The sequence below is a fragment of the Agelaius tricolor genome, unplaced genomic scaffold (assembly GCF_023055355.1).
Source record: "Agelaius tricolor isolate 1412-34295 unplaced genomic scaffold, bAgeTri1.0.p SCAF_1, whole genome shotgun sequence".
NCBI lineage: Eukaryota > Metazoa > Chordata > Aves > Passeriformes > Icteridae > Agelaius > Agelaius tricolor.
This window is the reverse complement of record NW_027269261.1, coordinates 104,107,900-104,132,328: the sequence shown is the minus strand read 5'-3', so window position 1 is coordinate 104,132,328 and position 24,429 is coordinate 104,107,900. Positions and strand designations below refer to the sequence as shown.

The 24,429-nt window shown below is 35.5% G+C and overlaps 1 protein-coding gene across 1 annotated transcript; it reads right to left on the bottom strand.

The window, feature by feature from the left end:
• Positions 1–5,436: 5,436 nt before the first annotated feature.
• Positions 5,437–23,230, bottom strand: MANEA (mannosidase endo-alpha). The gene is made up of 5 exons (XM_071445964.1): positions 23,136–23,230; positions 17,392–17,984; positions 13,928–14,037; positions 11,556–11,632; positions 5,437–10,327 (listed from the first exon to the last, which is right to left on the bottom strand). Exons 2-5 carry the CDS (start codon positions 17,939–17,941, stop codon positions 9,691–9,693), a joined length of 1,374 nt encoding a protein of 457 aa, XP_071302065.1. The 5' UTR covers positions 17,942–17,984; positions 23,136–23,230; the 3' UTR covers positions 5,437–9,690.
• Positions 23,231–24,429: the final 1,199 nt, after the last annotated feature.

The window sequence follows — 24,429 nt, the reverse complement described above, 5'->3', positions numbered from 1 at the left end:
ACACTGTATGTTCAATTTATGTTTGTTCTCATTTAAAATGCTTTTTAGCTGTTGCTGTCATGTCTTATGTACACAGCATGTTAAGTATTCTTATCACCCATTTTCTGGCCTGTCTATTATTTTAACAGATATTGGTCAATCTTTTTAGGGCCTAAACCAAAGCTCAAATCAAAAAATAAGCCCTAATATTCTGTACATGCTACAGGTTAAAATTTTATGAAATCTCACCTAAATAAAATACTGAGTGTGTAGGATTGAGCACATGAATTCTGTATCATAAGACATTCGTACCTTGTAGGTTTCAAGCACTGGCAGAAAAAAAAGGAACAATATCCCCACATTTTGCATTCTCTGCTTGTTCACTTTCTTGTCATAAGTTTCCATTGAAGGCTGAATACTGGCAAAGGAAAAAAAAATTATAATCATGGTAAGTATTAAAAATTTGCAAGCTAGGTCTAAGAGGTTTTTTATATATTTTAAATAAACTTAGAATTTTAAATTTTTATGTACTTTTTCATCAATATAGACTTGGCACAGAAATATACTTGAGATTCCAAATTACAAAAAGAGATCTAAGTACCTGTGAACATAGAATCATATCATTTGGAAAAAATGTAGTGGACAACATGAATATAATTGAAAAGAGCAAATTTTTTCAGTATCATGAATTGTTTATGTATTTACTGAACAGATTTGGTTATACAATATTTAGTAGTATATTACTGTGGAGAAAGTTTTTTTAAGCATTACATTTTCAGAGAGATAAAAGTATGAGCTGATCTACATAAAATTATCAACAATCCCTTTGTATCTCCCCTATACTCCTATGTATACGTTTTTGAGATGCATCTATGGGATATGCAATCTCTCTTTCCTTCCTGATACAAATAAAAGAATCAATATAGATCCCCATAATGAACACAGAAGTATTTTAACTCAGGAGAACACACTCATTGAATAATAAGTTCTAAAATTGATAGCCTAATCATTAGGTTTTGTAGATTAATTCAAAAAGCCTTTGGATGAATAAGAAATACAGTTGAAAACATTCCACTTTAAAAATTAACTACTTCACAACACATGAATAGTCTCACATTGTGTAATGTTGTTTTCCAGTGAAGACCTAATATATTTCTACTCCCACTGAACTAATTTAATCCAGTTTCTCACCTCAGATGTAGCTGAATATTGTTTAAGATGTGTTTTATTTCACACTAAAATCTTCTAGAATTCATTCCATAGTCCCTTACCTAGATTTATCATAAGTGGTAACTAGCAGTGAGCAGCCAAAAAAGTTTTGACATAATGAATAAAGAATTTATTTACTCTTTTCATGAATTAGGGTTAATCACAGGCCAATTTGCAGAATTGTGCAAATTATGGAAAAAAGAAGGAAACTTAATTTTATCACGAAATAAAGTTGCAGGTGAAATTCAATATATAAAAATTAATGGGTATATAGCAAAAAGGAGTCATTAACTTGTACAAAGCTCCCCACTGCTAGACTGAAACTTGTGGGGTTATAAACAAATTACATATTTATCTAATTACAGTCTTCTGTGCTGGATCCTCTGGAAGCCCTATCATTAACATTCTGGTTCTCTCCTTCTTTACATCTATAATCTATATTCAAAGGCCTCTGATGCCACAGAGTCTCTCTGCTAAACTCCAAAACTTGCTGCAATCAAACTGATTATCTGTAGCACCAGGCTGAAGAAGCTACACAGAGGAAGCCTGGAGTTTTCTGCAATATGTGGGATCTACCTCCAGACCCTCTGGGGTTTAGTTTTCATGATACATAAGCAGCAACACCACAATCTTTTAATATCTTCAAGAATAAATGGCATTAGTTCAGCATAGCTTGAGTGGTTACTCCTATGGTGGTCCAGAGTTTAAAGCCAGCAATGTTCAACCCTACAGAAAGAAGAAAACTAAAATATAATTAGTTGCCACTAAACCAATTTCTTACTTTCCAATATGAATATCCCTCTAAATTTCAGAAACAGATGAAGACATTTTTGATTTTCACACATAAGTCAAAATATCTTGCAAAATACCTAAAGCATTACATGAAATAAAGCTCATTTATTTCCAAAATCACTTTCTCTTGCTTTTTGATAATCCATTGTTAAGAGATTTTTTGAGGAAAAAGTTGCACCTGGACCACCCTGCTTATGAAGTCTGATCAATGCTATTGCGACTTTGTATCTATTAGATTTTCAATTTCTACAATAGCAGTACATTTGATAATTCTACAATTTGATAATTTACAATTACAATTTACATTTACAATTTTACATTTGATAATTTTTATATTGAGTGAATAAACTCCAACATCTTATTCTAATACATTAGCTGAAAATTTAATTAGATGACCTTTCTTTGGCATAAAGAAGAGAAAATGTTACTGTTCTCTAATAATTTTCTTTATGCCCTTCCAATGATCCACCGGCACATTCTGAGGAACAATTTTTCTTGAAGTTGAGTATTTTTAATGTACATTTTCCTTGGTTCAAATCTCCCTTACTCTGATTTCTGCAATCTTTCCATGTATCTTTTCAGTTCTTTTTTAAAAAGGAGATAGATAACCAGTATTCCAGACACAAGCATGACACACAGTGATATTTTTAATTGAACTTCCTAATAATATATTTGTTGTTTACTATCTTTAAGCTTAATTTTTTATAGTACTAACCAAATGGACAGCCAAATCAATTTTAAGCAGTAGAAGACTATAATGTAGTAGAGCCTTGTGCATGTATAGTATATCCTGATACTATACATGCATATGATACTGTTTTTCCAGATCTTTTAACACCCAATTTGTTACTATTACAAAATTTGGTTTTTAATTTTGATTATCTTTAGAAATTGTTTGGCACTAGTACATATATTTTTAAATGACTTTCTGAACAGCACAAATGTCACAACAGATGTCTTTGGGACCCAACAAGTACCTGCCTGCTGCTATGAAAATTAAGTATTTCTATTATCTGTTTCTTAACTTTTAATGGCAAGTAATGTATTGAAAAATTCTTCCCTCTACTTACATAAAAATGTAGTATCTTTTGAAGGCCAAGTATTTTGCTGGAAGCCTTATTGTCATTGACCACATTTCTAATTGCAATTTCAAAAATGCAATGGATTTTTGGTGCATGACTGCTTTGGAAAACTACATTGATATTGCCCAATACATATATTTTTACTATTTTTTTAAAATCAAGGATGCATTTCAGACTTGTTTAGAGTTCCAAGCATCCCTCCTAGAAGTCTTTTTAAAATTGGTACCACCTTTGTCCCCTTTCTTTCATGTGCCTACCATTAACTTAAACACCAAAGTATACACATTTTTAAGAATTTCATACTTGAGTTCCTAGAAAACCCTGAACAAGTACTATTGAGACAGGGTGATTTATTGCTGTTTGTGTTATTGATCCAGTCACAAGTCTACTTGTATGATGTTTCAACATAGGATATTTCTTGATTAATTACCAAGAGATACTGGATCAAGCATGAAAATCTCTAACCTCTTCTGTAATAAACATAGATACAAATCACTTTTAACTTCTCTACCACAGCATTATCAAAGATCCAAAAGATCTTTGAAAGATCCTTTTGCTACTCTGCTATCTACCTACCAGCACTACTAGCACACCACCAGCTGTCTGCTTGTGACATGTTTTAGAAACATGCATTAAGGAAGACTCTAGTATGTAGTTCTTAGAAATTGTTGCTGGTTATTATTTCCTTAATATTATATTATGTCTTGTGTACCATGGTTTTCTGTATTTACTTCTGGTGGATGGATGGGGAAAATCTAATCATTAGGGGGTTTTTTTGGTTTTTGTTTTTTTTTTTTTTTAGGTCTAAGAAGTTGTTCCTTCAGGTTTGATAGGGGATTTTTTTTAGTTTTAGAATGAATGCCAGAACTTACTTCTTTTTCGGTTTGATCATTTGGACAGCATCTGCATTTTAAAGTATCTTTTATTTCTAACACCTTTCTTTATTCTGTTGTTTAACTACATGAACTTCTTCCAGGCCTCTTAAAAATCTTTTGATTGATATAGTAATCTGAATATGGTTATACTGCCTGCATAAAGCCTCCAGACATTTTATAATTTTGACATCTCTTAACTACATTCCTCCCTTCCATACAGCTTATCTTTTTCAATGTCATGTTACTGCAATGGAGTTTTAAAATTTTGCTTTGTAATTGTTCTCCAATGTTTTAATTTAAAAAACACCTGTACAAATATGTGCAAAAAATTCCAAGTGAATTAGTAGATCAGGAAGTTGGTCAGCCAAAGGCTGGACCTAAACAGCAAAGCATATGTACTTTTAGTATGCTAAGAGTACAACTAATACAATTTACCATTTATGTTTTCAGAGGGTATTTTGTTTTTTGAATAGGTTCTTCACTCACCTGGAATAAAATCGGAGTACTCACCAAGAATCATATATATGAGACAAAATAAGGATGGCAGAGCTGTTCACAAAGCCAATGGCTGGCTACTTCTTTCTCCCTTGAAAAATCTTAGTATTATTTCTCATTGATTAACATTGCTTCCTGAGGTTAATGCCTTCTTTAGAAGCCCCGTGTAGTTCTTCTTGAGAACTAAAGGAGAACTAAACTTCTTCTTTTAGAACTAAAGAATACCCTTTAAAAAGAAGTATTCACTGTTATTAAAGTATTTTGAATAGTGGCAGTGGTATTATGTAATACTGTATTATTGAAAAACAGATACCATATTTAAAATCATCCTTCTAAAACTTTAACTGGCTACCTGATCTTAATGAACAAGCAATCTCAGCTATATGATAAAAGTATTTTCTACCATAGTATATTAGAATTTTCCAAGAAACTTCCATTAAAATCGCAACAAACCAAAATTCTAATTTTCACTAGTATTCTAAAAATTAACTGAAATTATGGCTGGTTTTTTGTTTGTTGAATCCCATTGCAGTTTGAAAAATTAGTCTTGAGAGATCCTGCTGTGTTTCTATAGCAATGACTTCAAGTTACAAAACCAACTCTGAAGACAGGATCCAGTTGTCAGACACACAACGTTCACTGAAACCACCTACCACTGTGTTGGTTCTATGGAGAGCTAGCACACATACACAGCAATAGAAAAATAAAAATTAACTTTCAAAACTTGCATTTTGAAAAGACTTCACTATCACACATTCCTTTAAAAATCACAATTTTGGGCATATATTTATATTTCATGAAAACATTCATAAGCAAATAGGTCTTCTGTAAATATAACAGGGAATTAAAACCATTGCTTACTTAGAAGTAGCAGAATCCAGTTTGTAATTTTATTACAGTGACATTATATTTTAAAAATCATGACTTCAGGTATATGCACATATAGAAACAGACACATAAAATTTTTATTTTATGTAAGCAAATTCATATCTGTCACAGCCATGTAGGGCATTAAAAGAAAGGTATTTTTTATTTGTGTTCAATTCATATGAAGACACACTATCCATTCACAACAAGTTCACCTATACAATATGAAATTCATATCAGGCTTTTCTGCCATGCTACTAATCTTGTAGATTCTCCTTACGGAATATTCCAACTATGAAATCTTAGAAATACAGTCACTTTAGAAATTTATAGAACATTTAACATGCTAGTCAAAAGTAAAAGATAAAAAGAAACAAAACATTGACACAATCTTAATGACACAGAAAGATGAAGACAAGTACTTGAAGGACTGGGAGAGAGATTTTCATCTTATATTCAGTGGCAAATAATTTGTATATAAATTCTTTATTTCTTCTTTTTATGTTCATGAGACTCAGAAAAAAAAGAGCCCTAAATCACAGTAAGTCCTCATCCATGTGCCCAGAGAGCTGAAAACACTCCTGAGAGATATTTTCAACTGAATCTAAGAACCAAGTGTGAAATGTCTTAATTCAAACTATGCAGAGAATATAAATATCAAATTTCATAACAAAAATGTTTTCACTGAAGAACCTTCTGCTTCAACAACTTCTTAAGAGATAAATCATTGGCACCTCAAAAGAAATGCACTAGACAAATACGATGAACATCAGTGCAAAACTATATTCACAATAATCTACAGCTTGCCACAAAAATCATAACAGCATCAGCACATGTTTGCCCACAAAGTTCAGTACAAGATTATAGATCTGACAGACATGCACTACTACACAAGATTTAATACACATTATTTCAGAGTTGATGCACTAAACTTCAGTTCTGAGACAGCTCACAGAACCAGAACAATTTACTTGATCATAATTCACAGAAGCAGAAATGAACCTATAGATTTTCTTTTAAAAATATGTTCTCTTTTTACCACAAGGACTTGCTCCTTGACTAGAAACCATTTACCCCCTGGCAATACTCAGTCAGTAGTATGTGATTGATTACTTCAGGTATTTCTATATTTGCAGAGGCTTAACATGGCACAATCTCTTTTAAAACTTCCCATATCACTTTAAGTACTATGAAATAATGAATCAAATGCATTTAACCAGTGTAAAAATATTAAAAACAATCATTACAGTATTTTATTGCAGTTGGCCAAGACGTAAAACTCGTGGGACACCAAAGTTAAATGGGATCTAGATATTCCTTAAATCTATTTCAAATCTCCAAATCATTACAAATGTTCTTCCCTGCCTTTCAATTTTGGTTGCACACTGTGGAGTCCCCTTTTTTCCCTACTGTAATCTTAAAGCTTGGAGTAACCACGTTCTTAAATACATTCACTTTTCTTCTCCCTTGCCCCTTTTAACTGTGCCCTTGTAACCATCTTATTCCTTTGCATTTGTACAAATCCTTTCCCACATATCTATTTTTACTTAAATTTCAAGTATCATGACTGCAGCAACAGTCCATAAGCAAAACTCTCCACTCCCTATGACAAGAAGCAGCACATAGATTTGCTTCAAGTACAGAGAAAGTATTAGTCAGGCAGGTGGGGTAGCTCTAGTAGCTGCTGTTCCATCAGCTTTTCTTAGGATCATCAAATTAAATTCTCAACTCTGAAATATTATGTGAGGTTGCATATTTATGTTTTAAATCACATCAAGCACATAAAAATACAGTAAGTGTTCAGGGGTGATGAATTTCTAGGCACTTAATTTTCATTCTTTTCTAGAGAAATTCTGTAAATTCTTCTGAAGGTCCCATTAGACATCAGTGTGCCATGGCCCAAACCACTTCATGGCAATGGTTAAATGATATCTTTACAACAATTCCAGAAGTCTTTCAGAGTAATGGAGATCCATTACACTGTTACCATAAACTGCATTTTAAACAAGATAGATCACCTCAGTGGTACAATATCATACAACAGATTTCAAATATTTCTATACACAGCAACAAAGGAGTGACTTTCAGTCACAGAGAAAATAAACTGCCACTAGGAGAAAGTAAGGGCTGAAAGGTGAGTGCAAAGTTGTCAAGACCAGTAAAGTGCTCAGAAAACTACAGTGAGAAAAGACCAGTGGATGACAAAAGTTTAAGCAAAGGGAAAACAAAGATACTTGTCCTTTCAAAGGTTTGATTTCAGATTTTTTAATAACATATACAAACATTTAATTGTTCCCTCACATTTAAAATAAATCTAAGGACTCTGGGCTGCAAAAGCATAAACATACCACAAATGATAAAAATTAGCTATGCATAGCTATTTAAGGGATTTATAGTAAAATAAGTAATATCAAAAATAAGTAAAATAAAAAAGGAAGTAGTTAACTTGGAAGTGGTAAAAGCCTAACAAGTGCTTTTTACATCTCAGACACTATTTTTTGACTGTGGTCATACCTATGTCCATTTACCCACCTGAGTAGAGCAAAACAAAATAAGCATTAGTAAACACTTCTTTCAGAGGCATTTCAGACTGTGCAGAAATGCAATAGGAAAATGAAAAAAAAAATGAAGAGAGATTAATAAGTCTCCAGTAACTCTAGAGGCACATTTCAACATGCCAGGTTATATATCTGCCATCCAATTTCTACATTTTTTCAAGCAGCTGAGGGCATTAGATGACACCTCATCACTTGAACAAGCACAAAGAAACGACAAAAAAAATAAGAGATATATAAACAAACCTTTTTCATACCAGAAGACTAGAAATTTATAGTGGTAACAGGTTTACATTTATTTGGAATGAAAAAGTTTTCTGGAAAAAAATGTAATAGTTTGGTTTCTGCTTTAACAGAAGTCCTCACATTCACCTTACCACTTAACAGACAGATTACAGTGAGGTCTGAGTAAAGAGTGTAATTTTCATGAGCTCTGTTGACGTCAATGGAATTCTAGCTGTTACTAGTGGTCACAACAGTCTGAGCATATGAACTAAAACACAGGATCAGAACCTCATATGCCGATTAAAAAAATAAAATAACTAAGAAAGAATCCACTTTGCTAGGATTAAACATTTGCTGCAAATGAACAAAACACTGCAATTTCTACAATTCCAAAGTTTACAGCTTTGTTATGAAATCCTATGAAAATCCCCAAAAATGTATTCCTAGGAGGTATGTCTGTGTGTGACTGAAGCTTTCAAACGTCATAAAAAATGCCAGTTAATGAAAGATGAGATTCCTAGGAATGAAAATACTCATTTCCAGCCACACCACAGTCTTACAGGTGGCATTGGTAGGGTGCTTATCTGAATAACAGCAAGATTTTAGTATTTACAATTTTGAATCCTGGAAGAACTAAACTGACTAGATGAAAAAGAGAAATCTCAGATTTCAAATTAAACAAATGGGTAGCTGCTCTCATTGCTACCAAACTAGGTTGCTCCTAAATCAGAAACAAAAAAAGTATTTCCAACAATTGAGTTATTGTAGGATGAGTAAGATATTTGGTTTAGAAACTAGACATTGTATGCAGTCAATTAGTAGAAAATAAGCAACAATGGAAATTCTAATAATTTTTTTGTACGTTTAGGGTTTTTTTCCCCCTCAAAAATATTTTCCACTCTAATTGAAGCTTTTTTTTAAATTCAAAGTAAGAGAAAAAAAAAAAGGTTCCCAGTCAGTATCCATTAATCTGAAAAAGTCTACATCATGTACCAAACAGAAAAATTGTAAGTAAACTAGAAATCTTTCACAGTTCTTTGGAACTTTCTTTCCAATACTTTTTTTTTCCAAACACAACCCAGTGGTGTTGCATCACGCATAACTCTTCAGTGCTTTTGCCACAAGCTAGTCATATGTCAAGAACTCCATATGCAAAGCATCAAAAAGTGTAAATGTAGATTATACCACACACTACAGACATGCATCCTGCAAGAAGCTATAAGGATTTAGATTACAGCATCAGTTTGATTAGAAACACAACTACAGGAATAAAGGAAGGAAGAAACTGTGCCAGTTTTCTGTTATACTTTGGTCATGTAGCGTTATCCCATGCAGATGTTCTGAAAACTCAGCATGCAAGTTACAAAATTAAAAAAAAAACCCCACAAATGAACAACAAACAGCTTTCCCTGAATATTTTTGAACTAAAATATCCAGTAAGACAGAATTGCTAATATTCTCATAATCTTTTAACTTTTCAAAATTAAAATTCAGTAGTAGTGCATATACATTCAAAAGATACAATAAAGACATTTAATAACAGATTCTTCAGCTCTCAATTTCTTTCTCAATACAGTCAATGCATCAGGAAACAACTGCAGCTGGGACAACTCACATAAGCCACTGTTCCTGTTCTTTTCTGTACTTCTCAGACCACTTCTGAGTAAGCTCAAGGTAAACATTTGGTTTATGGGGTTTATAATCAAGGTAAACCACCTGTCCAGTCCGTTTAGGGACAGCTTTTTCAATCTGAGTTCCCTCGTGCCATTCATTAAAAGATGTAATGGAGATAATTTCTGGTCGCACCAGAAGGGCTGCGCTGAAGGCAGTCTCATAGTACTTCCCATTGACACGGTTCCGGGTGTTGTGGTTGTTCCAAGGTCGGATGCTGGTATCAATATAGCCTGGCCCCACACTTGGAATAAACATTAAGTTGTTACTATCACAAAAGGCTTTTAAACTTGCCCAATTATGATGAGATGAGCCGTAGGAGAAGCCATTGGTGGCAAAATATGTGTACATTCCATCAAAACCACTTCTGTGAATGTCATGCTTATGTCTTTCTTCTACAAGAAGTGCAATGAATAATGCATCATAGGGAGTATTTCGAATACTCTGGGATCCAGACACAGTTAAGAGATTTGCCCATATTTCAGGAATTGTTACATAAGAGTCATAAACATAAAACATAGGAAGAAGTCTGCCTGTGCTGGTCTTATGTCTGTAAAAGGCTGGATGGCTTCCGTATCTATAAAGCAAACAAGTATCATTAAGACAAGACTTGCCATTTGGAAAATACTGTTGTACAATCTGAGCTGAAGACTTTTCTAAAAAATTAATTTAAATAGACAGGACATGGACTTTGAAACACAGCACATCATAACCACCTTCAATCCAGTGTTTGCTGAAGTATCAAACAATGACTCTTCAAAAAACCTTTAAACAACTAAAAATTAGTAACTGTCCTCAGTTTGGCAGGGACAGAGTTAATCTTCTTAGCAGCTGGTCCAGTGCTGTGTGTTTTTTTAGACTGAGCATGAGAATGAAATTGATGTCTTTTCTGCTGCTAAGCAGTGCTTACCCTAAGTCAAGGACTTCTCAGTGTCTCCTGCTCTGCCAATGAGGAGCTGCACAAAAAGTTGGGAGGAAGGAAGGCCAGGACAGCTGACCTGAGCTGGCCACACTTCAGAATGTCATGCCCATATATAAACTGAGGGAGCTGCCTGGAAGGGGACTGAACGTTGCCCAGGGCTAGGCCAGGTACCGCTCTGAGGTGATGAGCAATTCATCTTGGGTTCTGTTACTCTCTCTCCTCCTTCTTTCCATTATCATTCTTAATAGTACTACTGGCATACTATTTTGTTTCAATCATAAAATTGCTCTTATTTCAACCCACAAAGTTTTATCTTTTCCCAGTGTTTCACTTCCCCACTGCTGGGGGATGAGAGGGGAAGTAAGGGGCAGCTGGTGGTACCTAGTTGCTGTCCGGGGTTAAACTGTGACAGTAACCTAGTGTCAAACTGTGCTACAGTTATCACTTTCCTCTGAAGGGCAATTCTTTAATTCCGTATGAAATAAAGACAGTCTAAGCAGCACTGATAAGCAAAACAAGTAGCTGTACAGAATTTGTCAAGATGAATTAAAATCATTAGAAGTCAACACAAACCTCTATCTGCTAGTTTGTCATTATCAAAATGTACATTTTATTTAAAGATCATGTTGCTAATCTGAAGTATCTAAAGTATCACTTATGATATTAAAGAATGTTGAAAGCAATTTAAATTTGAGAATCTATGTAAAATTCACACTTCAGTATTTTAAAAAAAACCCTGATTTTGCAGCACTGAAATATAAACAAAGTTCTTTTTAGTCTCAGCAGACATTCTTATGTATTTTTACAAGCTTTAGTTCATATACCAAAGTCCCCTAAGCCAGCAGGTAAGAAACCCCAAGGACACCATTCTGAAAAAACTCACTTGTCAATGATGTACTTGACATTGTGGTACATGCTGCGATCATCTCTGTCTTTGTAAGGTTCGATATGAAAAGTGACCTGAAAGATGAAAAGGTAACAGCAACACAAACATAAAGCACTACTGAATACATGGGCACTGGGTATTAGATGAAGCAAGTACTAGTCAAAAATATAACTCCTTACAGACCAAACATTTCATCAGTCTATACTAAGAATAATAATCCAACCCTAGTACAACTCCTGCACTACTGATATTAGAAGCTTCTGAGTCCAGAAGTTTGGTATGAAATACTTAGGTTTTTTCCATTAAAACAGAACACTGCTTTTATTTACCCTAGACTACAGCAAGTGGTAATCATGCTTGTGAAAAATTTAAAAGCTACAAAACTTAAAACTTAAAATAAAGTATTATCTATTTGAAAGTCAAAGAACTGATAAACTAATGAAACATTTTAACATTTCTAACAAATGTATCAAAAATCTGCTAAAGATAATGCTCCAAGGATAGTTTTCAGTGAAAATACATTTTAAGATATGCAAAATGAAAACTTTAATTTAAAATTTTATAGATTTATCAACAGCAACAAGCTCTTGGAACTAAATCTAATATAATGTACTGCTATTGCTCTGAATGTCAGCCTTGGAGCTTATGGAATTCATTAACCAGTATGTGTGAATTCCAATGTAAAAATGAATTTGTTTTCAAATAGACAATCATGAAAGAATACATTACATTAATCAAAGCAACAACTTTTTCAGAAGCAATTTTAGAGCAGAATGTATTTAATAAAGTCTTTGACAACTCCGCAACAGTAAAAAATTTCCATTGCAGAGCCAATCTCCCTCTCTATTAAGTAGAAACTATAGAAAAATAGCGTTAGACTAAATCACTGAGTGACAGCAGAGGCTGAAAAGCACTTTCCTTTCATCTTTCATTTCCAACTATGAAAACCAGGCAAATCAAAAGGGCATATCTTGTCCCAGACTTCTATTTAGCAGACATAACAGAAATGTATTTTGTATATTGGCTTTCGTCTACTGAGACCCCTAACACTTATTGTAATAACTTCCTAGTGCAAGAATGCTTAAAAACATTACAGTGAAGGTAGCACTTCCTGCAATATCTATACTGAATATCCATATTTCAGTAATTCTTCCAAGTGGTAACAGCAGCTTCATTCATACTGCCATCATTAGCACACTATTACACACTACTGTACTTTCCTTAGTAGCTTGTTTCATTTGGCCTTGACTCCTTTGAGACTTGAATGCTAACAATTTTTTTAGGTGAGAGCAAACTCTATTAGATGGTCAGAAGATATTGGGGAAGGATAACACCTTTTTCGGTCTTAAAAAATATTTATTATTAGATAGGGTGTAACCTATACCATATAATACAAATCACACAGTATTTTTAACAGTTTTAAAATGACGTCTGTATGTGTTTTAATCATCCTATTTTCCTCCTGCTTGCTAAGGAATCTACAGTTACCCCCAGTGACAGGAAATTTCATTGAGAATCTGCAACTTGTGTTACCAACTAAAACCAGAGCAGATGAACAGGCTGTGTTTTCAGTACACAATACAGACAGCACACTCCAGTGATGAAACATATGCAGCTACTTAAAAACTCAAATTTATTACTTGGGAGAGATTAAAATGAAATACGTATTTTCATTATGACAAAAGGGAAATACAAGTTTTATTCTAAAAATAAACAAAACCGAACCACAATTTAAGATTCTACTGATCAATTAATGTAATCTTTAACTGACTTGATATTTCACCTATTTTAAGAAGTCAGTAACTTTGCCCTTCTATCCTGTCATGCCCTGAAGTAACCCTAAAGCCTGAGCAGCATCTCTCTGACCTTACAGTCCAAGGCAAGTGTTTCTGGTACCTTCTGGAATAAAGACATTTATTCAAACTAGATATTCCAAGTCTGTCTTTATTCCTCATAGACGCTCACTCCTGACCTCTATGATCAGGTGCTAGAAAGTTATGAAACAATGCAAAATGAAGATAAGTCCTTCTCCTTTCTCAAAGGTTCTTAGTTTAAAGCTCACTGTATTTCACAGTATTTTGTAATATGTAATACTTCCCTCAACTTCCAAGACTCACTGGAAAACAACATAATGTCTTATTTTAAAACCTGAAAAGAAATTAGAAAAGAATAAAAATCCACAGCACTATGCCTTAGATTCTGCAAGCTAAAGCAGATTACAATATTTATTCTGCTTATAAGGGAATATTACTCAGGTCCTACCAAAGTTCAGTGCAATTCAAAGGCTTGCATAACCAAAAAGAAGTGCAGTATAATAGCAAAGTTTACCTTCCCAATTGTCCTATTATGTGTATCTAGAAATACTTTACCTTTAGGTTATATTTGTGTGCATAGTCCAAAACAACTGGCACCAAATCATCAGTTGGCTCTCCATTTTCATCAGCCATACCTGGTGGGTACCATGAAAGCACTATTACACCTGAAAATACAAAACTTGAGTTTTAAATCATATTGTTTAACATGTTACAGGTATACTGTAACATTGTCATGAGTTACAATTATTCATGTGAAACCCACATAAAATAAATCAAAATCTCAAATTACTTTTTAATCAGTTACAAAATCTCAGTATTCTCAGAGTGGATTTTAACTCCTCTCTTTATAGGACTGCAAAACAAACAGTGGTTAGATCATTTGTCAAGGGAACAAATCTGTACTCAGTGTCCTAAGCCTAACACTTAAGAGCTGTTCCCTCCCACTTTTCAGCACAGCATTCCAACCTTTAGGTTGGACAAGAGGAAAAGAGTGCTCCCCTCTAAGGCACTATAGCTGTGCCATGATACGGGCAGAGAATATCAGGATACATGGGTTATAGAACAGTCAAGAGATGAGAGCTGTGCATATGATGAAGGAGATCACAGTTCTTATGGAACTTTATTCCCCATCTTATTTCTTCATTGTACCTTTGGCTCAAACACAAAACAACCATTTATTACTAGAAGCAGTGACTTCAATCCCACAACCTTCTTTCTTGCTGGTACAGTTACTATGGTGTAATCCATCCTTCCAAGCATGTGAAATTAGTTTTTAAATTTATTATCTTCAAAAATGCTTGAGTAACTCTCAATAATTTAAGGATGTTACCAGTGCTGTGGAGAAAAAAGACAACAAAAAACATGTCTTCACACTGTAAATCTTTCTGATGCTCTCCAAGAAAGCAAAAGAACACACTCTTCAGAAAAGCAAAACCTTTTCCTTCTAAAATAAAATGCTGTCAAATAAACAGATTGGATCTTTTAGATGCACAACTGGAAACATATCAAAAAGAAGCTAAGTCTGAAAGAAATAGATGAAATACTGATGTAGTAATATTTCCCTAGCAATACTATTTAGAACATACAGAAGAATAAGTCAATGTGGTTCTTTTTAACTAGGTAATGATTTAAGTAAATGAATAAATCCACTGAGCTAGGGAAGTATATATTCTAAATTCCACCTACTTTACAAACATTATAACATTTCTGACCACCAATTTCCAACAAACTATTTCAAAATTAGGAAAATGAAACCAGAAATTGCAGTGAATATACAATCACACAACATCCAAACCAGAAATTTGTGCTCATCACACACAGAAGGGAGTTTAACCACCCTTAGGCATATTATCTCTGCATTTCATCAAAAAGAAAATCACAGATAACAGGTAATCACAAGAGACAGTTTGCCCAAGGAAAGCAAAATGCAATATTTTACTGCATTTTATCATATTATCTTTTATTTCACACAAAAGGACTAAATGCAAATGAGTAAGGTGTAAAGGACAAGCAGAACAGCAACAAATCTGGATGTCTTGAATACATCTGACAAGACCCTCTTTTATACCTTTAGGAAATATGCAAAAGTTCAGGAGACAGAATTTTTGATCGAGGAACCTAAATTCACATTTGCATTGGCCTTTTTCTGAGAAAGACTACTACACATTTTCTTTCCTGTGGTTAAAAAATAAAGTTATGTACCACTTAAAAAGTCAAAAAAAAGGATGGACTTGATACCAAAACCAATGTCATAAATGTTTAAAACCAGAATAGTCGCTAAAAAAAATCTGGACTATCACAAACAGGCTGGTGCAAAAAAATAAATTTCCCTAAGCAATCTCATCAATAAAGTTTTCTGTATTAATCTGTAAAATATTATAGAATTATTACATAAGAATTGTAAAATATAAGAAGAATACAGGGAAGCACTGCATGAGACTTCTGTTGCCCCAATCTCTTATATGCCTTCAATCATTAGACAATATTTGCTGAAAGAACCACTTACATTTCTCTTTTTTCATAAGATCCTTGATAAAGCTTCAAAAATGGCTAGGAAAAATGATTATGTGACTGTAAAATACAGTCATGGATGAGACACTGGGTAAGAGAGAAAAAGGAGAAACTGTGAACAGTCAGCCTCACAGTAAGCAGAAAATTAACAAAGTATAATTCTTAAAAAAACTAATTTGATGGTTTATGTTAGTCAAATCTAGATGGAAGAGGCCAAATTCAACTGTACTTAATTCCTTAAGTCAGAATAACAGCAGGAAAAAAGTGACTCTTTATAAATATCAGTTATGTTACAGAGTGTCACAGAAGTCTGAACAACTCATTTACATTGCTGAGTTCTAAAATGAAAACTAACTGAAGATACTAAAAAAATTGATTATCCAAAGCCTTTTTCCTAGTAATTGGCACCTTTTTCACCAGCAGTTCAACTTTTTTAGACATCTGTATTATGAGGATGAGAAACATCACATATTCTTCTAAAGTGCAAGTGCCCCCTTGCCTTCATCCCACTATCATAAATTATTTTGTTCTAGATAAGACTAAAACAGTGCTTACTGACAACTTGTATCTGAGATTTCTCTGCAACAGTCCCGCTACTCCTGTTGATGGAGTTATATTACTGAAGAGGGTGAGAAATTCCCTATGTTTGTATTAATACTTGTATAAAATAAAGGTTAGGTTAAAACCCACAAGATGACAACAACCAAGAAGTAAACACTACACAAGTAAACAACACTAATAAAAATATAACAATTACATTAAACCTTAATGATTAGGTGAATGAAGGAGATTCAATACAAGGTCATTAGCAGTATCAATCAATAATGCTAGGAGTTTTGGTCATGTTGTTCCAACTACCTTTACAGAAGCTGCTCAGAGTTTAGTATTAGCCTATATGACTGCTTATTTCAAAGAAGATTAACATAAAAAGGACCATAAAGCCCAACAACAAGGAACGACATAAAAAAAATACTGAGTATTCTTATGTATACAGTTCACCTTATTTAGAAAAAGGGAACATCAATTTGTACTGAAAGAAGATACTTTTGGACAGTAATGAATTAATACATAACTGTTATTGCACACACACAGCATTCAGAGAAAAAAAACCTACTCATATTTGAACAAGCTGCCCCTTAACCATATTCGTGTGATTTACTGAAACCTGTTCTTTAAACTGAAGTAATTATCTCCAAAAATAAAATACACAGACAATATATTCCAGTCCAGGTTTCTGTTTTTTCAATTATGTTATCAGTGTTTAGCAGTAAGTCATGAAAAACATGTACCTAAAGTATTACAAATACCATTCTTACATTTCTGTGCTGTTACACCCATCAGACACAGCCCTGAAGATGTAGGGGTTAAAACTCAAGAGATATAAAGACATTTACTAGTTTCAGACATTTCCTGAATTACAGGAAAACAGAAGGATAGCTCAGTTGCCCTCATGCACAGACGTAAGGCTGGATAAATGAACAACATGCTGAAACGTTAACATTCATTACCAGTTGAAGCTGTACGCATTTGCTTCATGTGGGCTTCTATGACAGTAGGGTCTTTGGAACTGTAAGATCCAAGTTCTGGGTAAAAGTTGGCCCCAATGTCCTCAGGAGGATTATGCCTTCCCTTGGGATAATTGTTAGCAATTTTGGGATCCCAATGTGGCAATAGTGGATGATTCCAGTGAATATATTTACCATCAAACTGTGGATTCCCATACCAAGTATAGTAGAATATGTGAAAGTTATAATTAGGAGAAGAAAGCTCCTCTTCCAGCTTTTTTACTGAAGACATAGATGCTTTCATAGTATTGACAGCAATACTATGCAAATTACTGACACGTGTTACAGTATCTCCTTGAGCCCTATTTAGCAAGTTCTGTTTACTGTCTAAGAGCACTGTCCGTTGCTGAAGCTCTGGCAACAAACCAAGTCCAAATGGATCCCCAAAGCCAGCTCTGTCAGGTCTCAGAGTCTTCAAAGCCATCATTATGGAGCAAATAAACAAAATAAAAAGCAACAAAATGATGCATGTTCTTCTGCGAAATCTTGCCATGATGTCATAGTTCAGAATCCCAACAGAAGGACTTTGGCCAGAACTGATAAAAAGACAAATATTTTCAAGTCAGATTTCTTATTATCTAATATTCAGCAGTATGAAATGCTTCATAAAATCTCTACATAATAAAAATAACAAGAGACAAATGTGATGCATACACTGACCACAGAACTAACAGACTTTGTGGAGGGTGGGGTACACAAACAAAATCCCATTTCTTTCTTTGAGAACATGTGTCACATTCTCAGGTTCTAACACCAAGGACTCATGTATTTTATAAAGTATTTTACTTTTGAACTTAAGTTTTATCCTCACCCAGATAAATCCCATGAATTGGAAACATTACATTATTTCAGAACTTTTATGTTTTGCAAGTGCTATTCAGGTAGAATTAATAAAGGAAACAGAAGAAAAAAGCAGAACCCGTGAAAGGAGAATAACATAGCAGAACAAGAGTAAAAACCAAAATGGGGTATGACAGAACTATATATAGCTCTGTCAGCTTATACTCAGAATGCAGGTTTCATTTACTAACCTATTTAGTGGCTTGAAACCAAGCACTTTGTGTTCTGTCAACCAATATATTAACAAATACTCAAAACTAAATGACAAAAAACCCCTAAAACCACTAAATAACAAAAACTAAATTTGAAACCATGATGCTTTACAACTTTACAGATCTAAAATTTTAATTTTTTTTCTGAATCACGTAAGCAGAAAACAATATAGCATTAAGGATGTAGCTCAAGCAGAAAGCCTCAGGTTAGCTGCTGGCAGCCAGTTAGTACAATGTCACAGCTGCCTGACACCTCATGTAGTGTTCCAGGGCTCAATTCAAAACAAGACCAATGGTACTCAGCAAGATTTGAACCATGAAACTAGGGGGAAGAAAACCAGTATAATGGAAGGCCTGATTATTTTATTTATAACTTAAATTCCTGTACAAGATTATCACAAGAGAACCAGAGAAAAGGATTAACAAAATTTAGGTTACCACGGAATTATGGGGAAAAAGATTATGCATAAAACTGACAACACTAAACTAGAAAATCTAAGAATAAATTTCTGATCCAAGGGTCATTATTCATAATATAGTTGTGATATGTATTTCTGTCACTGATCTCCAAATTTTAAAATCTTATTTTAATTTACTGAGATATACACAGGTAGTTTTAAAATACTTGGAAATTATTTGACCTTAGTTTCCTGCCAATGTTATAGTGCATTAACATAGAGCTCAGTTGTCACAATTATGATGCTTACTACTGCTATGATAATTTTAGATAAGCAATTTTAGAATATGTTTTTTAACAATACAGCCTGAATTAGATTACCACTATAACACTTCCATTTCCAATATTAATCCATTCATCCTACTCTCTGTTATAACTTCTGGGATTCGTTTGGTTTTCACAGTAAGGTCACTCATTTACTTTAAGAGCAAAACCCAGTTAACATTTAAAAAACAAACAACAAAATCCCAACGTACTTTTACCTTGTTAGAGAGTGAACTCAGTTGAATCAGTTGAATGAGAATCTCAGCACTAAAGCCAACAAAGAACAGATGGAACAAGGCAAGACTATGAAAATGATGTTGTTCATTTTGCCCAACTGGATTCTGAAACCATATGTTTGGCTACTGTCAGGGAAAATGATTTTCCAGCATTCATGCTTACAGGATTTTATATCGCTTTATGTCAAATTACAGGGTTCTTTTTCTATGGCTAACAATCCATTCCCATGATTTTAGAATTCTGTCAGAGATTGTTTGGAGTACAGAATATCTTACTTAGAAATTAATTTTAAATACACTCAAACTGCTCCTGCTATTTTTCATTACCTTTTCAGTCTTTTTCCTAGTATATTATGCTACCTCTACCTGGTAATTTAACTCAATTTTCAGATTAGATAAACTGAAGTTTTCTGAAGGGTTAGGATTTTTTTTAAAGGAAACAATATTATTCATCTGACTAATGTATTAATATATTCCATTTAATTTAAATTAAATGCCACTGATCTTCATTAAATAACATACAGGACTGACAGAGATAAACTACACCTGCAATTATTATTTTATCTCTTCTGTGAAAAAGAAATCATGATTGCAACGTCACAAGGTTTTGCAATGTTCACAAGGTTTGTCATTTGGGTTTTCCTATTTTCCTATTGGGTTTTCATATCAAAGAAGCTGTTCCTATTTATTATTGGTTGACACATCAGCTACCCCATTCCTCCTGTTTAGATCATGACTTCACTACCATTACGTCATTCATCTGAAGTGTCAGGAATGATCTTGGTGCTCAACGTTATTATTTCAACAAGTATTTCTTTATATGGAATATGCACCATTGAAGTACACTAAAAAATGAGCAGCATGCCCACTAGCATTTGACTAGCATTGAGACAGACCTTGGTCTACCATATCATATTTTGAACTTCTGCTTGCTTATACAGAGGCTCAGCATCAAAGTGCAAAATTTCTAGAACAAGTAAGTGATATCTATGGTAAAGGGGACACATCAGCTCAATGATGATAACATAATTCAGACTTGGCATAGACACCTATACTGTACAAGCTGCATCAAAGGGCTACAGGTTGGCAGTGCTTCATGTGTCATTCAATCTTGTTCTGATCTACTTTTCAGAGACAGTGACAGATAAACTACCCTCATCAGTGCTAGTGCCACAGCAGAATGGCAATACTGGGGAAAGAGACTGAGCAAACATGCCTGTGAAACAGCTATATGAAGTTATGCCTATCCTTGGAAGTGGAAAAACCTTAAAAACGCATTTCTGATTCAACAGTCATTAGACAAAGCATAGCTGTGATTCTGCATTTGTCGTGGACATTCAAATTTTAGAGTGACTGAAGTACACGTCACTCCTATAGACTTAGCAAGTATTTTGCCTTGGACTTTTGGGTGCACTTGGTTCTAACAGCAATTGACTTTCTTGGTAGGAAAAAGTCAGGCTGAATAACTTCAGCTTTATGAAGGTTAAGATCCTACATGCAGTTACCCTGACTCTTTGGATTTAGATTTCATGTTTGTTGACACATATAGGCGTACCAGACAAAAATGTAAGCAGTTTGGGCTCTTTCTCTTGCCTACTCAGTAAATTTTAAAAGAAGAAAAAAAACATTTGTAACAGGTCAGAGTTTCTCCTTTAATGAATACAGACAGCAGTTTCCTTTATAACATGAGAAAAATATGAAGCTTCACTGGAAAAGTTAAAACCTGTACTTCCTTAACACCTAGTTCTCAAAAAAACCCAAAACATCTGACACAGATGTTTTACTTTTTAGTTTGTAAGCAACTATACAGAATTAAAAGCACAAAATACATGTAAGTCTATCCCATTATGATCATCTCTGTTCCAAATTAATTTGAGTTTTTTGGTAATAAATAGCATGAAATTCATCACAGTAGGCAAAATTTCCAGCTGTTCTTCTTAAAACAACTCCTTCATGAAGAAAAAAGTGTCTATGAAAAAATCTGAACTATTTTCCTAACTGTTCCACACACTTAATTGAATGTCTCACCTGATGTGATTTTTTTTCTCCCTCATTACAGTTTATTATACCCTTAAGTTATGTGTAGGGAAACCTTCTGTTGGTCCTTTCCACTATATGAAGAAAAAAGCACACAGATGTACAGATGATGAGCTTTTCTTCCCCTGGCATGCTTCCCCAAAAAAGAATGTTTCTTTAGTCAGAGAAGAAAAAGCAATTAAAAAAAAAAGTGGTTGAAAGGGATGACGGTGCTTGATTACTCAAGATAATTTTGGTTAGGCAATTCAAGTTTCAGTGCCCTGCCCAGTGGGTTGCTTTTTTCAGTTTTACAAATTCCAAAAGAGAAATATACTATGCAAAGAAATTAGTTTAAGATAAAACAGATTTATCTAGTTTAGCAAGAATCAGCAAATACTATAATTTATTTGCTCTGATGTTCCTTAACCATAACAAATGGAAATGCAATATAGGGGAGAGCTCTGAAAATCTGATTTTATTGACCAAGGGGAAGGTCATCCAGGAGCCAATGAGGCTGGTAGGTATGGATGGGATCAAAGCTTCTCAGCTAACTTATCTAAACTTAGTTTCTATTAAGTTTTCCCAGCTCAAAGAAACTAAAAGCTCTGAAGTGACAGATGCGCTCTAGATCTAGGCCTTAAAGCCCTGATTCTGGAGCTACAGTGCAGATGTGCACCTAAAAACATTAATTCAGTTTCCAAGTGATTGACCAGGCGAGGACTGGTAAAAGTGTTAAAAGCACCATATTTACACAGCACATTCTGATCTGGAGATCACAAAGAGTAAAAAGCAACAGAAGCTGACTATATGCGTGGTAACCTTGTGAGCATTTCTAGTATTAAAATGAACCAGGGAACTTCTCAAATACTCTCTGTATATGAAAAGTCTTTTTCTAAAGCCTTTTTTAAAAAAAAGCTTGAAAATCATTAAAGATGTAAGAAAACATGAGGTATAACATGCATGCACTTCACAGCTGTGTTACATGATAAAATCGTATGTTTTTAAACACTTCCAATAATATAAGATTTCTTTTTGGTCTACCCAATTTAAAAAAAGGTATTTTAAATCTGACAACCAGAAAACAGAAATTGTGATTTGAACTTCAGCAGTAGCAACAAAACACAATCCTTCTGGATTCTTTGCTGTAAAAGTGGTAAGACAGCCTCCAGCATTTCCAGTATTTGCCTTCAACATGCCAGCCTTCTCCTGCTTCGGAAGGACATGGGAACACACAGCTAACTTTGGGCGGCTGCAGGCCCCGAGAAGAAAGGGACCTTTAGCCGGGGCTCACCGGGAGCTCCCCGGGGCACTTCAGAGCCAGGCTGCCTGACAAGAGTTGAAGGCAAGGGCTGGGACAGCCCCAGCTCGCTGCGCTGCTCCCATCCCCTGAGCAAGGCACCGAGTTCCGAGCGCTCACACTTCTCTCCCACTCTGCGGAACCAAGAGCCAGCCCTCGCCACCGGAGGAGCATCAGCCGCGGGCGGGAGGCGCGGCGAGCCTTCCACACGAGGGAGGAGGGAAGGCGCCGCCCGGGGGCCGCCGCGGCCCCTCTGACGGGCGGGGGCGGGCGCCGTGCCCTCCTCTCCCGGCCTCTCCCGGCCCGAGGAGCCCTTCCCCAGTGCCCGGGGCCGGCCGGGGCTCGGGGCCGGCGCCGTTACTCACCCGCGGGAGGCAGGGCCGCTGCCGCCGGGCGCGCGCGCGCGGGGGGTGCCCCTGAGGGAGCCGCGCGGGCCGGGCCGGGGCGGCGGCGCGTGCGCCAGCCGGGGCGCATGCGCTGGGCGGGCGGCGGCGGCGGCCGGGCCCCGTTATCCAGAGGGGAGAGCGGCGCCGCGCTCCCGCCTTTTCCGCTGGGAGCCGGGCACTGGCGGGTGGTGGAAAAACAGGGCCTCCGCTAGGCTTTCACATTGTGTTTGCTGTGGTTTTGTTTTTTTTTTTTTGTTTTTTTTTTTTTTTGTTTTTTTTTGTTTTGGTTTTTTTTTTTTTTGTTTTTTTTTTTTTGTTTTTTTCTAAAAGTCTTTAAATTCTTTAAAAGCCTTTGCTGGATTGTTGGTTGCTTTTCAGTTGCGAAATGGTAGTCACAGAATCAATTTAGGATGAGATCATCGACTCCAGGCTGTGACCGAACACCTCCCCGTCGACTAGACCGTGGCACTGAATGCCACATCCAGTCTCCCTAATCATGTCCAGGGATAGCAGCTCCACCACCTTCTGGGCAGTCTGTTCCAATGTCTAATCACCCTTTCTGTGAAGAAATTCCTCCCAATGTCTACCCTGAATCACTCTTCATCTCATCCTGTCACTGGCTGCCTGGGAGAAGAAGCTGCCCTCCCTACCTGGCTACAACCTCCTTCACCCCTTGAGCCTTCTCCGGGCTAAACAATCCCAGCTCCCTCAGCTGCTCCTCATGGAACATGTGCTCCAGGCCCTTCACCTGCTTTGGTGTCCCTCTCTATCCTGATGCCCAAAACTGGGCAAGAAAATAAAATTCTGTGATAGTCAGATAGCTACAGAACAGCTATTTGTTCATTCAGTGGTGGGAGTGAGGGGGATCTTTCTGCCAAAATCTCTCAATCCTCTAGCTTTCAGCTACATTTTAAAAGTCTGTCCGCGCAACCTCATAATTGCAACGTATCATTAGCATACTCATATTTGCATAAAGCTGTGTCATGGTTTTATAAATTTTTCACTTCTGCACATGCATTGGTTCTTTCTGTGGTGGTCATCAGTCTTCTGGTGATCTTTTGATGAAGGCTTCTGTAGTCTTCCTCATGTTTGAGCTTTTCACCTCTATTTTCAGCGCCTGCTTGGTGCTTCTTGTTTTTCAGTCTAACTTGTTTTTAGCTAATTTTGCAGGTTGCAGGTTCCATTAAAACTTGCTATCTTGCTCTTGATGTTGCATGTTATTTCACTGGCTTTGTTATCTGGCTTGCTTTGCTACCTTGCTTTACTTGCACAT

Excerpts from the sequence above, each read along its gene's own strand:
- MANEA (XM_071445964.1), bottom strand. The coding sequence starts at position 17,941 with ATGGCAAGATTTCGCAGAAGAACATGCATCATTTTGTTGCTTTTTATT. Across the intron at positions 14,038-17,391 it reads AATGCGTACAGCTTCAACTG|GTGTAATAGTGCTTTCATGG; the intron begins GTAATGAATGTT and ends TTGTATTTTCAG. Across the intron at positions 10,328-11,555 it reads GTCAAGTACATCATTGACAA|ATACGGAAGCCATCCAGCCT; the intron begins GTGAGTTTTTTC and ends TTTGCTTTATAG.